This window comes from Epinephelus moara, chromosome 3, assembly GCF_006386435.1.
Source record: "Epinephelus moara isolate mb chromosome 3, YSFRI_EMoa_1.0, whole genome shotgun sequence".
In the NCBI taxonomy this organism is placed as follows: Eukaryota; Metazoa; Chordata; class Actinopteri; order Perciformes; family Serranidae; genus Epinephelus; species Epinephelus moara.
In genome coordinates this window covers 22,408,021-22,420,611 of record NC_065508.1, presented here as the reverse complement: position 1 = coordinate 22,420,611, position 12,591 = coordinate 22,408,021, and the positions used below count along the sequence as shown (strand labels likewise).

Sequence of the window (12,591 nt, the reverse complement as noted above, 5' to 3'; positions counted from 1 at the left end):
AAACAAGTCCCTGCCTTGGAGTAGGTACTCAGAACGGCCCTGAAAAACTCCTGGCTGGGGCTTGGGGGTTACTTGGTGCTGATTGGATATACTCAAGGCGGAATGTGACGTCAACAGAAAGCAACAAAATAGCCGGCATTTTTAAAACTCAGTAGACGAGGGTTAGCTCGTTCATAGCTTCCACCGCCATGTAAACAAACTCAAGAACCGGTCCATGAAAAACATATTTTTTCCGGCGGATATCTTAGTTACAACATGATTGAGCTAGCAAAGCAGTTTTGTGTTGCTATGTGTGGTATTTATTCAGTTTTGGGAAATCACGATGTCAAGAAAGCATCAGTGGCTGCAGCTGACAGGTACAGCTAACAGCAACAGCAAAGCAAACATCAGGACGTCATCTGTTAAAAGCCTCCCGTTGTCGGAAACGACATGAAACTACTCCAGTTAGCTCAATCATGTTGTAACTAAGACATCCGCTGGAAAAACAATTTTTTTCATGGGCCACTTTGTTAGTTTAGTGAGTTATTACAGACACCGCTATCGGCTAACAGCTAACAGCGTCCCTACGTCACCCCGGTCAAAATGGTCGTGCAATGATTACGTCACATACAGAGCCCGGTAACTTTACAGGAACCTTCCTCCTACTCCGCTCTCTCAGTGGAGTTGAGAGGGCCGAGCGAGAGGACGTTCCTGTAGTAGTTCCTGCCCCCCAAATAGTACCAGGAACTTCTTCAGTGGAAACGGGTCTAGTGTGTCTATGCCTCTATGAGATGAGTCAGATAAATCCAGGGGTTGATGAACAATGCCTGAATTTCCAACCCGGTCTCACTCCGAAGCTGTTGAAATCCGACTCTTAGTCAGTGACTTCCAGCATCAGACACCACCAAAAAAAGCCGTCCTTTCATGTCGGCGTGATGCACAGCCGGTTGTGCGGCGTCAGGGGGAAACGTGATGGGACAACAATGACAGTTAAGTTGGCGGAAGTCTGAGCAGGGCAGGTGGGAGGGGTGGTGGATGGGTCCAACAACCACTGACTTTCACCTGGGAAGCCGGTGTTTGCTTCCAGTGAGATAGTAAAGCCAAACCCTGTTCTTTTTTCCTCAACCCAACCACATGCTTTTGTTGCCTAAATCCAACCACATGCGTGTGCCAACATGTGTATTTTGAAAACAGACAATACATGTAACAGGCAGAAGTTGACATGGCATCCCAGAACATCAACAACCAATGCATCCAGGGTACCTTGCACCTCCTATCTCGACGTGGAAAGTCCATGACCAAACGTGGAGATGTGATGAGGTAGGAGTGAGAATGTGTTGGAATTTTCCATGTGGAATTCAAACTTGAAGGGTCATCCTTTCTATTTAGATGACAGAAACTGAAAAACTTCTCTGACATCTCTCGAAGATACTTTTTAAGTTCTCTAAAACCTAATGCAGACTACACAGCTTTGGCTGTGGTTTTGCTGTCCCAGATAAACTTTTGAGATCTGCAACCCTTGTGCCATAAAGGAGTCCATGCTTTGCCCCATCATAATGGTTTGTCTTGTCTGAGCCATTCTAGGATGCATCTTGACCTAGTTATGAACTGTTCAAGACGCTACAACAGTAAATGACGAACATGATTGGTTGAGTATATTGGAGAAAAGTCTGAGACACTCTGTGTCAGTACCCAAAAAGATTGTCAGGAAAACAAGGGTGCGGAAGGAGGGAGGCAACAAACACTCCAAAACAACACAACATGGCTTTAAAGAAGGCAAAGACCAAAGGCCAGCACTAATGTTTCCCATGTCATGTGGACACAAGAGATGGACTGATGGACTCTGAGCTGGCATTCTGGCATCATGCACTTCAGTCAGAGTTCTCTCCAACTGGAATAATTTTGTAATCAGTAAACCTCATCTGAGATCAGTTTATGTAGGTTGTGAATGTCAACATGACAAGAGTCTGCAACAAAACATCTTGTTGTGAGCAGTATATAGTCTGGACAGGCTTTGAGTTTGCTTCCTCTTCTAGATCTTTTAGTTTCCAGTTCTTTTCTAGACCTTGTTTGTCCATGGTTAGTTCTGAATATTTGTTTGTCAAAGGAAACCTGGGTTTATGTTAAGTAATGCCTCACCTCAGGCTCCCGATAAAGACACAGTTTGGTGACTTTGCATAAAGCAGGAAGACACTTATAGTGTCCATTAGTTGCTCGGCTAAACCGATCCAACAGTCAGGTCCATTTATTCACTGCACAGGTGAAGAAGCTCGCCAACATCCAAAACTGTTCCTCAAATTCAAGCTGTCTAGCCATCTTCTAGAAACTGTGAACCAACTCAGCCTGGTTAAAATGACACAACACGATCTTATTTCTTTAGACTGTCTAATGGATCAGACAATAACTTTGCCTTTGCATTTCTTGCCCTGACTGTTTCCTGTCAGGGTTTGATGCCCTCACGGTCTTCCTTCAGAACCAACTCAGAGGAGTTGGATCTCTCGTCAAGATCATCTCTGTCCATGCATCCCTTTCATTAAGCTCTGTGCAACAAACCCTCCCTTCCTCTTTAATATCCTCTGACCTATCTGTATACTTCAGAAGAATTCCTCTATTTTCTCTTTCTATCAATCTTCAGAGACTCCCTCCTCCTCTTGCTCCTTCACCCCCTCCTCTTCTTTTGACGTCTCCATACATCTGAAAGAACAGCTCCATCTCTCTTTGCAGCGTGTTGTTTCGGAGGTCGGCATCGGCTTTGGCTCGCTCCATGTTGTGGATCTTGATCTCAGCGACGCTGCGACTGCGCCTCTGCTGCTCCAGGCTGACCCGCAGTATGGCAACCTGCCGCTCCAGGACATCATTACAGCGCTCCAACCTGCAATACACATATATACCATACAGTGTATACACTTATACAACAAACACTTGCTAGATGTCATACTTTTGAAATATCAGTTAAAATAAGGGCCACTTTGAGTATATATATATTGTCTCACCTCTGTATCCTGGCCTGGTATTCAGCCTTCTGCCTGGCCATCTGGAGCCGCAACTCGGCCAGGAGTGAGTTAGCATCCCCGGGCTGTGATTGAGGCTCAGGGTCCTGGAGATCTGGAGGACCAGAGGGTAGGAACACATCTGAGCTACCTGTGCTGAGAGGGCTGTCACTGAGTACACAACCGGAGGCTGGGGAGTTAGGGTGGTGGACATCATCATCATCATCATCATTGTCTTCATCACTATCATCATCGTCATTGTTGTCTTCATGAGCGTCATTATCACTGCTTTCCTCTTCTGCTACCTGACTTGATGGTAACCTTTCAGGTCTCTTTGGTGACACATCAGGACTAACCCCGCCCACGGCTTCACTGCCTTCATCTAATGGTAGACCCTCGTAAGAAGACCATGAAGAAGATGAGTCCCTTCTCGGCCTCGCCTCCTCTAACCTCACCTCCTCCTCACAAGCTCCAATATGGCCTCCTGGATCATTGGTTTCCTCAGTGACACCTTCCATCCTCTGACATGGAGACACTCTGTCCAGGTTGTCATAGGCTGAAAGGTTGCTATCCTCCTGATCCTCACTGCTGTCCCTGCTGGCTGTTCCTGGCACTGAACCCTCTTCCTCTGCAGCACCACAGGTCCAGAAACCAGCGCTTGTCTCTGCAGGGCCAGGCCAGGCCTTTGCCCAGCCCAAGAGCATCGGTCTGGGACTGGAGCCATCTGGCAGTGGGTCTTGTAACTGGAGGCTGGTTGTAGAAGATTGAACATTTGCAGGGGACGGTCCTTGGCCAGCGCGGTGCTGGTGATAATCTAGGTTGTGTCTGTCAGAGTGGTGCTGCAGGGGCTGACTGGAGGAAGGTAAAGGGTAGAAGCAGTTCTCTGGGTGAGAGGAGGTGTAGCGATGCCCAAGAAATTTCTTCTGGCCAGAGGAAAGGTCTGATTTGGCAGCAGCAGAGTAAATGCAGCTACAGAAAGAAAGAAAAGGGAAATTCATTATTTCAAGATGATCCACTCAAAGATTTTCTCTCGACTAAAATCATTTCTCTAGAAAGGACCACACTAAAACAGCATGTGATTAGAGGTTTTGTCATGTAAGGTAGAATTGGGCATTGAGGATAGATGTGTGTCAGAAAAGGAGTGAACATTGGAAGAAAAGGTGCTTCGCTATGTGTGTGAACAGTATCCTTGAGATATGTGTGTATGTGTAGTCTATCCTTTTTCAGGTCTCCATGGTGGAGTTGACAGAGCACCAAAACAGAATGTGAATCCATGAGGTGTTTGCATGAGATCGTCTGAGATCGTTGTCTGTGGAGAAGCTTTGTTAGAGCAGGTCTGCTGTACCTGGGGTTCTGTTCATCTGCAGCAGGCTGTCCTGCCTCTCTGGAGCGCTCTACAATCAGAGGCATAGAGAGCTGGCGGAGGCAGGGCGACGGGTGGAGATGAGGCTGCCTCAGAGCACTTGGTGATGCGTGCGGACCTCCAAGTGGACGGGCAGAGATGGGTGGGGGGACTTTAGCAAACAGAGACTCGTGCTCTCTGATCAGCTCCAGCATTAGCACCTGGACCAGTCCTGCACCTAGAACATGGATAGAGAGATATTCTTGACAAAGAAGATACTCGTCAAAGACACATTTTGTTCTTTTAGGTTTTTTATCATTCACTAAACCAACATTGAAAACCCTGACCCACGCATCACTAGTGGAGGCTATGGTCAGCTTGAATTGATACATCTCTGCAGCATGATCCAATATTACTAAATACAATGCTTGTGTATCAAGTCTCATTCCTGAACTTCTAGAGCTAATAGGTAAGCACCTAGGTTGTTTTCAGCCAAGGCCGCCTTGTGTACTTCTCATTAGAATATTGCTCTAATGAGAAGATATAAAGACATAAATCAAAACTACTGTGTAGCTTCTTCTATGTGGGTAAAACATCTTTCATATCATTCCAATTTTTTTATTTTTTATTTATTTATTTGAAAGGGACAGTACACATTAATGAACATCAGTATGTGAGTACATGTGTAAATGTGTCGGAGTTAGCAAGCCTGCTAATTTACATCCGTAGTCCCTTGGCAGGTAATAGACAGACAGACACATAGGAGGTAGACGAGAAAAAAAGAAGGAATAATAATAATAACAGTACACAAGGAGTTCACATTAAAATACCCATTCATACATAGACATAAAGTGCAGTGTGGATTCTATAAAGTGCCGGGTGTAAAGTGCCAGTTGTTAAAGTGCAAGTGCATGATAGTTAAATAGATCCACATGTGGTGGCCCACTCCTGCCGCTTAGAGTGGACCAAGACATCGGATACTTAGCAGCAGATGAAAAGTCCCATTCACAATTTAGGTACATAAAGATAATACATCACAGTGCAGTATAGTGCAGTGCATGCATACATACGTATATGTAGGCATGCACTGCACAACAACAATAACAACAACAAAGACAGTGCAAAGCATGGCGGACAGTCGCAGAGCACGGCACATACGTATATGTATCGCGCTTTGCGAGAGGTCCGCCTAGCCATGATTACAGTGTTGGTTTGTTTTGAGCCAGTAAAAAATGAAATTAGTTTTTTTTTTAACATGTTTCCAAAAAAAACCATTCTTACAATGACATCACAGATGCTACACAAAATACAAAAGAGAAATGAATCACTCTGTGCTTTCTACCTCCCATGATGCTTTGAGGATCTTCAGCTTTGCCACGGAGGATGTTTGGCCCGAACACTGTAGCCAAGTTCTGGCCACTCATCTTGTTACTGCTGGAGTAACTCTGGACCTCATTTAGAAACCTGCACACATTCACAGGAGCCTTATTAATACTCTCTGAATGTTCTTCCTGTCAAGGCTGGAAAGCCTCTGAAACATTAATAGTCCTGTACAGGATTAGAAGAAACCCTGTTTTTGAGGTGATAGATTCTGCATTTAATCTATATATTTGGATTAACCTTCTTACTTGCAGTTGTTTTGAACGCATTTACAGCAGCCATGTAAAGCATAAACAAACATTCAGGAAGTCTCAAGTTTACCCATTTACATCCACTGTTTCCACCCAATATTCCATAGAACGGGACAAATGATTGAATGAAAACCTGGCTATATAATAAGGTAGAAGGGAGTCTTACTGGCAGATAAAGTTGAGTAGGTTGAAGTTTGCAACTGGCAACTCATGAAGAAGATTCCTCAACTCCCCCAAAACCTGAGAGGAAGCAATGGGGAAAAATAAGAGGATGGGAGCCAGGAAGGGGGGAAGAAAAGAAGCATTGGTGCTACCATACTAAAAGTTTTTTATATGTTTACTGGAAGGATGTAAGTAGCAAAAAATGTTGCACAGAATCAGCAGAAGGCAGGACAGGGATAAGTGATGTAAATAAAGCAAAACGCTTTTATAAAAATGGCTTTGCAATTGTGTTTTGTTAGTCCTGCAAAATATACCAAAGGTAAAGATGACTGTACCATTAAAGAATGACTTAACACCAGGCTGAAACAGTGTTTTGTTGTACCTGTTAACACACTTAACAGTGATGTCACAGGGTCCCGCAGTGCACCTACACATCACTGCAGCCAGGTGAGAAGTTAAACCACTGATGGTCAGCAAAGACACGATTTTCAGGGGGTGTTATGTTGCTCTAACTAATGAATCCTTTGACAGCATTGTGGACAGAGCTGCAGTTACCAGTGTGCGGTTGCTCGACAGCTTCTGGCCACAGAGTAGGAAGTCCTGATAGCGGCTGTAGGGAACCAGAGGCTCTGGCAGCTGTCGGAGGTAGAGCTTCAGTAGTGATGCTACTGTGTGGACGTCTGTACTACTGCAGGCAGAAGAAACAGCAAGCTAACTACTTTCACAAAACCGACTGAAGAACAAGTGAGTGGAAAACAGTACAGGCCAAATATTGTACCTGTCAAAAGACGGTCTCTCCCCTGCATCAAAAGCCTCCTGCAGCTCTTTGACCAGACTGGCCTGTCCGGGCTGGCGAAACAAGCCCACTTCATGCAGGCCACGCTGCCGGATAAAGGTCACACACTGCTCCACCACCAGAGGAACCAAACGCACCCCATAACGTCGCTCATACAGCACCGTCTCCTCCAGTCGCTGACCAAAGACCCCTGCGATGCAACTGTCACAGTTATCCTCATAATGGACATTCACCACAATCAAAAAATATACAAGTAAAGATACTAATTATGCAAAATTGTCCATTTCTGAATAGTATATACTATATAACTGGGTTATAATTATGGATGCATTAATATGTTTGTCACTTTATTGGTGCACCTGGATAAAGGTGGAGTTAATATTAGTATACTTAATATATTGCTGGGGTGGCATGGTGGTGTAGTGGTTAGCACTGTCGTCTCAAGGCAAGAGGGTTCCTGGTTTCAACCAGGAAGGAGTCCTTCTGTGCGGAGTTTGCATGTTCTCCCTGTGTTAGCGTGGGTTCTCTCTGGGTACTCCAGCTTCCTCCCACAGTCCAAAGACGTGCAGGTGACTCTAAATTGTCCGTAGGTGTGAATGTGAGCGTGAATGGTTGTCTGTCTCTATGTGTGTTAGCCCTACGATAGTCTGGCGACCTGTCCAGGGTGTACCCCGCCTCTTGCCCAATGTCACATTTTAGGAAAGCATCTGAGCACCACGTGTGTGTCAGTGTTTGTGTACCTGTGAAAGGGATCCAGACTCCCTTGTTGAGGCTCTTCAGCCACTCGTCACCCTGACCAGCACTGTTAGATAGAAAGAAATACGAGCCTGGGCTGGCCAGCACATCTCTGTTACCTACGTATAGACAAACATGGAGGGGGCTCGTCCAAGTGTCAAGCTTTTATAACCAAGTCACAATGCAAGTCAACATGCAAGTCTGTCACCTCGGACCATAACAATGACATAATGCTAATTTCTTTTTTTTTTCTATTCCTTTAAGAAAGTGACAGTAAACCCTTAAGTTGTACCTGAACAAAGAACAAAAAATGAACATGGGAACACTCAGCACCTATCAAACGTATATTAAGCCCCACTATCAGCTACCATTAACACACTCACACACACACACACACACACACACACATACAGTACATTTTCTTCCTCACCCCTTCTCCCTATCTTCATCTCGTTAACACACTTCTCCCCCATGTCCCATAATGCTCCGCTGTCTGTCCTCCGCAAAGTCACATCAAACACACACAGACATGTACAGCACATGTATGTATGAAACACACACACACACACACACACACACACACACACACACACATACTGTCACCTCAGATGGAAGATCCTGAGTCAGCATTTAACAGATGTCACTGAAGGGCGACACACACAACTCGAGTTCTGGAGGGATTAACAATTAATATGTTGATGGTGTGTGTGTGTGTGTGTGTGTGTGTTGGTGTGTGTGCGTCTCACCTTTGTGGCCTGTACTGTCATGTTTCCAGGACTTGAAGCAGCTGAGTCCCATGCTGCAGCGCTCCTGCTACGGTTGCTACGTTAGTGGTTGTAGATGCTCAGTGCAAATTACACACAATAATGTGAACTTTTTTCTTTTGATGCCAACATTTCTTTAAGATAAGAGGGCAAGACAGCAGCGGTGCATAAAAACCACATCAGTCATGGTTTTTCTTTTTCATCACCCTTCAGTTTTAGGTCCTCATTACCACCCAGAGTCTCAGTTTCAGCTTGTAGCATTTAGACTGAGTGTGGAAAGCTCCTGGTTTCTTAAAATCCTGGTAGATGTATGGCCACAAAGAGATGTTCCTGGAGGGGGAAGCCTTAAAAAAGAGATTTTCTCAGTGGATATGGACCCTTAAATACAGGTTCCTGGGTATTTCACCTTCAGGGATGGATTCAAGTAGATACTGTTGGTGGACAGAGAGGTCCTTGGTAGATATTTAACCTCAAGTTCCTCATGGATATTGTCTTAGAAGAACTTAAAGAGGTTCTTGGTTGATAGTCCCTTAAATATAGTGTATCTCAGAGGTTAAAAACCCTTAAAAAGAGTGAGAGGAGAGCATATAAACCTGAAAGAGAGCTTCCAGGTAGTTATACAGTTCCTGATGGGTATTTGAGATAAAAATACAGTATCGTGTAGGACATTCAGACATTAAAACATTACCGAGAGGACCCAGAAAAGGATTTCCAGTCGGAAAATGGTTCTTTGCAGATGTGTAACCTTGCAGAGAGGTTCCTGGTGTTCATGCTAACCTCAAGTTAGCCTAGATGGACAAAAAGTGTTAAAGAGAGGATCGTGGTAGATACAGAACCTTAAAAACAAGCTTTTTTAAAGGTTTCTTATCATTAAAAAGAGGCTCCTTGTTGATAAAGAGAACTTTCTTGTGGATATGAGGCTTTACAGGAAGATATTAACCTCAAAGGGAGGTGTGTCCTCAAAGGGAGGTGTGTCCGCCTTAAAAGGAGACCTTTGGATTCAGGATCACACCTTCAGGAGCGATTCCTGGCGGACAAATCCTTTATGTGAAGTTCCTGGGTGATGTAAAGTCTTTAAAGGGGGTTCTGTGTGGAAATGCACTGTAACAAGAAGTTCCTGGATATGGGGAGAAAAGTCCCAGGATGCTGCAACCTTTCCCAATTTAGCAAACACACAACTCTTCTCAAACCATTCTTAAAACATTTTTCCCTTCTCTCCTTGGAAATCTCCATCGGCGTCGGATGCACAGACAGTTTCTGATTTATTAGGTAGAGTCAACATTTCATTTCCAGCATGTGTTTCCAGCCTCCTCCTCACAGGACCCATCTCTCCAGGTGCACCGCGAACACAAATGTCCCTCTGGTTTCCAAATAGTTCCTGACAGAAAGTACGAAGAAATGGTCTCAACATACATGTGCCTTCAAAATGTTCCAAGTTGCTCGTTGTAGGAACTTCTTCAGACTGAATGCGTCGGTTCTTCTTAGTAGAACTTGGACAAGGTACCTCAAATAATTTTGGGTGCATCAGTCCACATCCACTACCCAAGATACCCAATCTTCATTTGTCCTTTTGGTGTTTTAAAGGGGACAGACTTTGTGGAGAACACACCCATGAACTGAAAACTGTCTCTGGTCCGCTAAAGCAGCAGGAGTGAGATGTCTGACTTTGGCATCCTATCTTTGGAGTATATCATGATGGCTGTCTCAGCATAATTCCACCTGTCTGTTTCTCTTTATTTCTGTCTTTTCAAATTATACTTCTTCTCAGCAGCTGTCAAAAAGTTCAACCATCCTGAAGGAACATTATTCTTTTTTCTTGTCTCTTCCGCCGGCCATAGAGTCAAGCTACTCCATCCAGAGAGACATTCGTAGCACTCCCTCCTGCATCCTTGTCTCCCTCTCTGTCCTTTGCTTTATTAGCTCTCTATATGGACGCCCTGCTCCATCTCCAGAACACAGTCTACACATCTGAATGTCCACATCTTCGTCATCCCCGTCCCTCTTCTTCCTCTCCTCCTTCACTCCGTCCCTTTTTTCCTTCCTATATGTCTCTCTCCCGTTGTCCCTCTCTTTGTCCCCGTCTAGCTCGTCCTTCTGTCTCGTTCCCACTATCCTCACCCTCTCTCTGTCTCGCTCTCCCTCTCTCTCCATTTCCCAGCAGTGTGTGTGCCCCCTTGTTGCCCCCCTCCCCATTTACCTCATCAATAACCATGCTGTGTGTGTGTCCGTGTGTGTGTGTGTGTGTGTGTGTGTGTGTGTGTGTGTGTAGGCTGTGCATTAGGAAAATTGGTTCTCTGCGACGCAGCGCTGTTTTACCAAAGTAATCACAGCTGATGGTGAGAGAGGGAGAGAGAGAAAGAGAGACAGAGAGAGAGAGATGATCTGGCTCAAATTCTGCTGCTGAAGTATGGTCTGCTGCTGCAGCGCGCGCACATGCGCACACACACACACACACACACACACACACACACACACACACAGTCACCATGATTCAAGTGGACATAAAAGCGAGAAAGGCTGGTCGGCCCAGTCAACTTTTGAACTCAATTAAAGTATGAGGAACCTCTCCCTCAGTACAGTCTAATTCAATAAACCTCATTGCCCTAAAGTACAGTATACAGTATATTGCTAAAGCTTTGATAGTAATCAACATATGCAATCAAATATTACAGTAACACCTGTTCCGCCTACATGCTAAAATACTTACCAAACCAGTGGTGGAAGAAGTACTCACATCTTCTCCTTCAGTAGTAGTGTAGTAGTCGAGTATTTCTAAACTGTGACAAAAGTAGTGCTGACTGCAGGAATGTTCGCCGGAGCTGTTGCCTGTGAACTGAATGCTCATTTCACTACCATAAGCTGTCTCCAATGCCATTTCAATGAATTTGGCAGTACATCCAACCAGTCTCACAACTGCACAAGTCAGCAGATGAGCTTCCCTGAGATGACTTTTGACAGTTTGTGCAAAAATTCTTCAGTTGTGCACGAATTGTTGCATCAGCTGTTTGGGTGACTGGTCCCAGAAGATCTTGCAGGTGAGGATGCTGGATGTGGAGGTCCTAAGCTGGTGTGAATAAACGTGGTTTGTGGTAGTGAGGCCGGTTGGATGTCCCGCCAAATTAATGGCAACAACATTGGAGATGGGTTATGGTAGTGACATGAACATTCAGTTTATGGGCAACACCACTGGTGGACAACCCTGCAGTCAGCATGGTAATGGCACGCTCCCTCAAAACTTGTGCAGGAGGGGGTGTGCCGGTGGAGGAGCTCAGACAGGTAGGGGGGAGCCAGGTCATGGAGGGCTTTGAAAGTGATGATGAGAAGTTTGAAGTGGATACGCTGAGGGATGGGGAGCCAGAGGTTATGAAGCACTGGGTTGATGTGATCACGGGTGCGGGAGAGTGTGTGTGTGGGAGTCTAGGGGTCCATGTGGAGGAATGAAGGTGAAGGGAAGTGTGGAGAGCAGGTGAAGCTTGCAGACAGGTGAATGGTGATCCTGGAGAAGAGGAAAACACAGGTCAATGGCACAAAAACACAAAGATGCCAAGTTACAAGAATAAACTGAGTCAACAGTGATGCGTAGCTAGCTACCACAAAAAGTTGAACCACAATCTGGTGGTGGTTGAAGAGCAGGGATAGAAATGCGGCATGTGGATGAACTGATGAGAGGCAGGTGTGCTTGATGAGCTCATAGCAGACAGGTGCATGTGATGAACAGAGCCAGGAGCCAGGAGCCAGGGAAATCACAGAGGTGACCACGCCCACACCTGAACACACAGACAAAACAAAACGTCAAGATGATGCTGGCATGACACATTTGGAAGATGTTTTATTTCAGTCACTCAACAACACAACTTAAAGGAAGCCAATGTTGACTGTTGGTAGGAGACTAAATGCAATGGCAGTCTCTGGTGTCAAAGGCAGACGCTATGTTAGCCTGACTCGAAGAGTTTGCAGTGATGTAACAATGTCTGACAGACAACCAAAGGTCATTGTCAGGTAAACAAAAAAAATAGGTTATTTTAAGAGTGACAGACTCACAGCCCACTAAACATCAAGGCTGTTCTGTACGTCCGCTTGTTTGTGTGTGTCTGATAGACTGAATTCTAATCACAGCTGAGAGCTTTCACATCTGTCTGTCGATACAACTGGCATACTCTTCATTACAAAGTGCTGCGTGTGTCTGTGTGTG

General features: G+C 45.1%; 1 protein-coding gene across 1 annotated transcript; it reads right to left on the bottom strand.

Moving 5' to 3' along the window:
• Window positions 1-2,582: 2,582 nt before the first annotated feature.
• On the bottom strand, window positions 2,583-9,351 carry LOC126387908 (rho GTPase-activating protein 24-like). The gene is made up of 9 exons (XM_050040673.1): window positions 8,382-9,351; window positions 7,641-7,754; window positions 6,883-7,090; window positions 6,660-6,792; window positions 6,109-6,182; window positions 5,654-5,775; window positions 4,315-4,549; window positions 2,973-3,938; window positions 2,583-2,851 (listed from the first exon to the last, which is right to left on the bottom strand). Exons 1-9 carry the CDS (start codon window positions 8,431-8,433, stop codon window positions 2,611-2,613), a joined length of 2,145 nt encoding a protein of 714 aa, XP_049896630.1. The 5' UTR covers window positions 8,434-9,351; the 3' UTR covers window positions 2,583-2,610.
• Window positions 9,352-12,591: the final 3,240 nt, after the last annotated feature.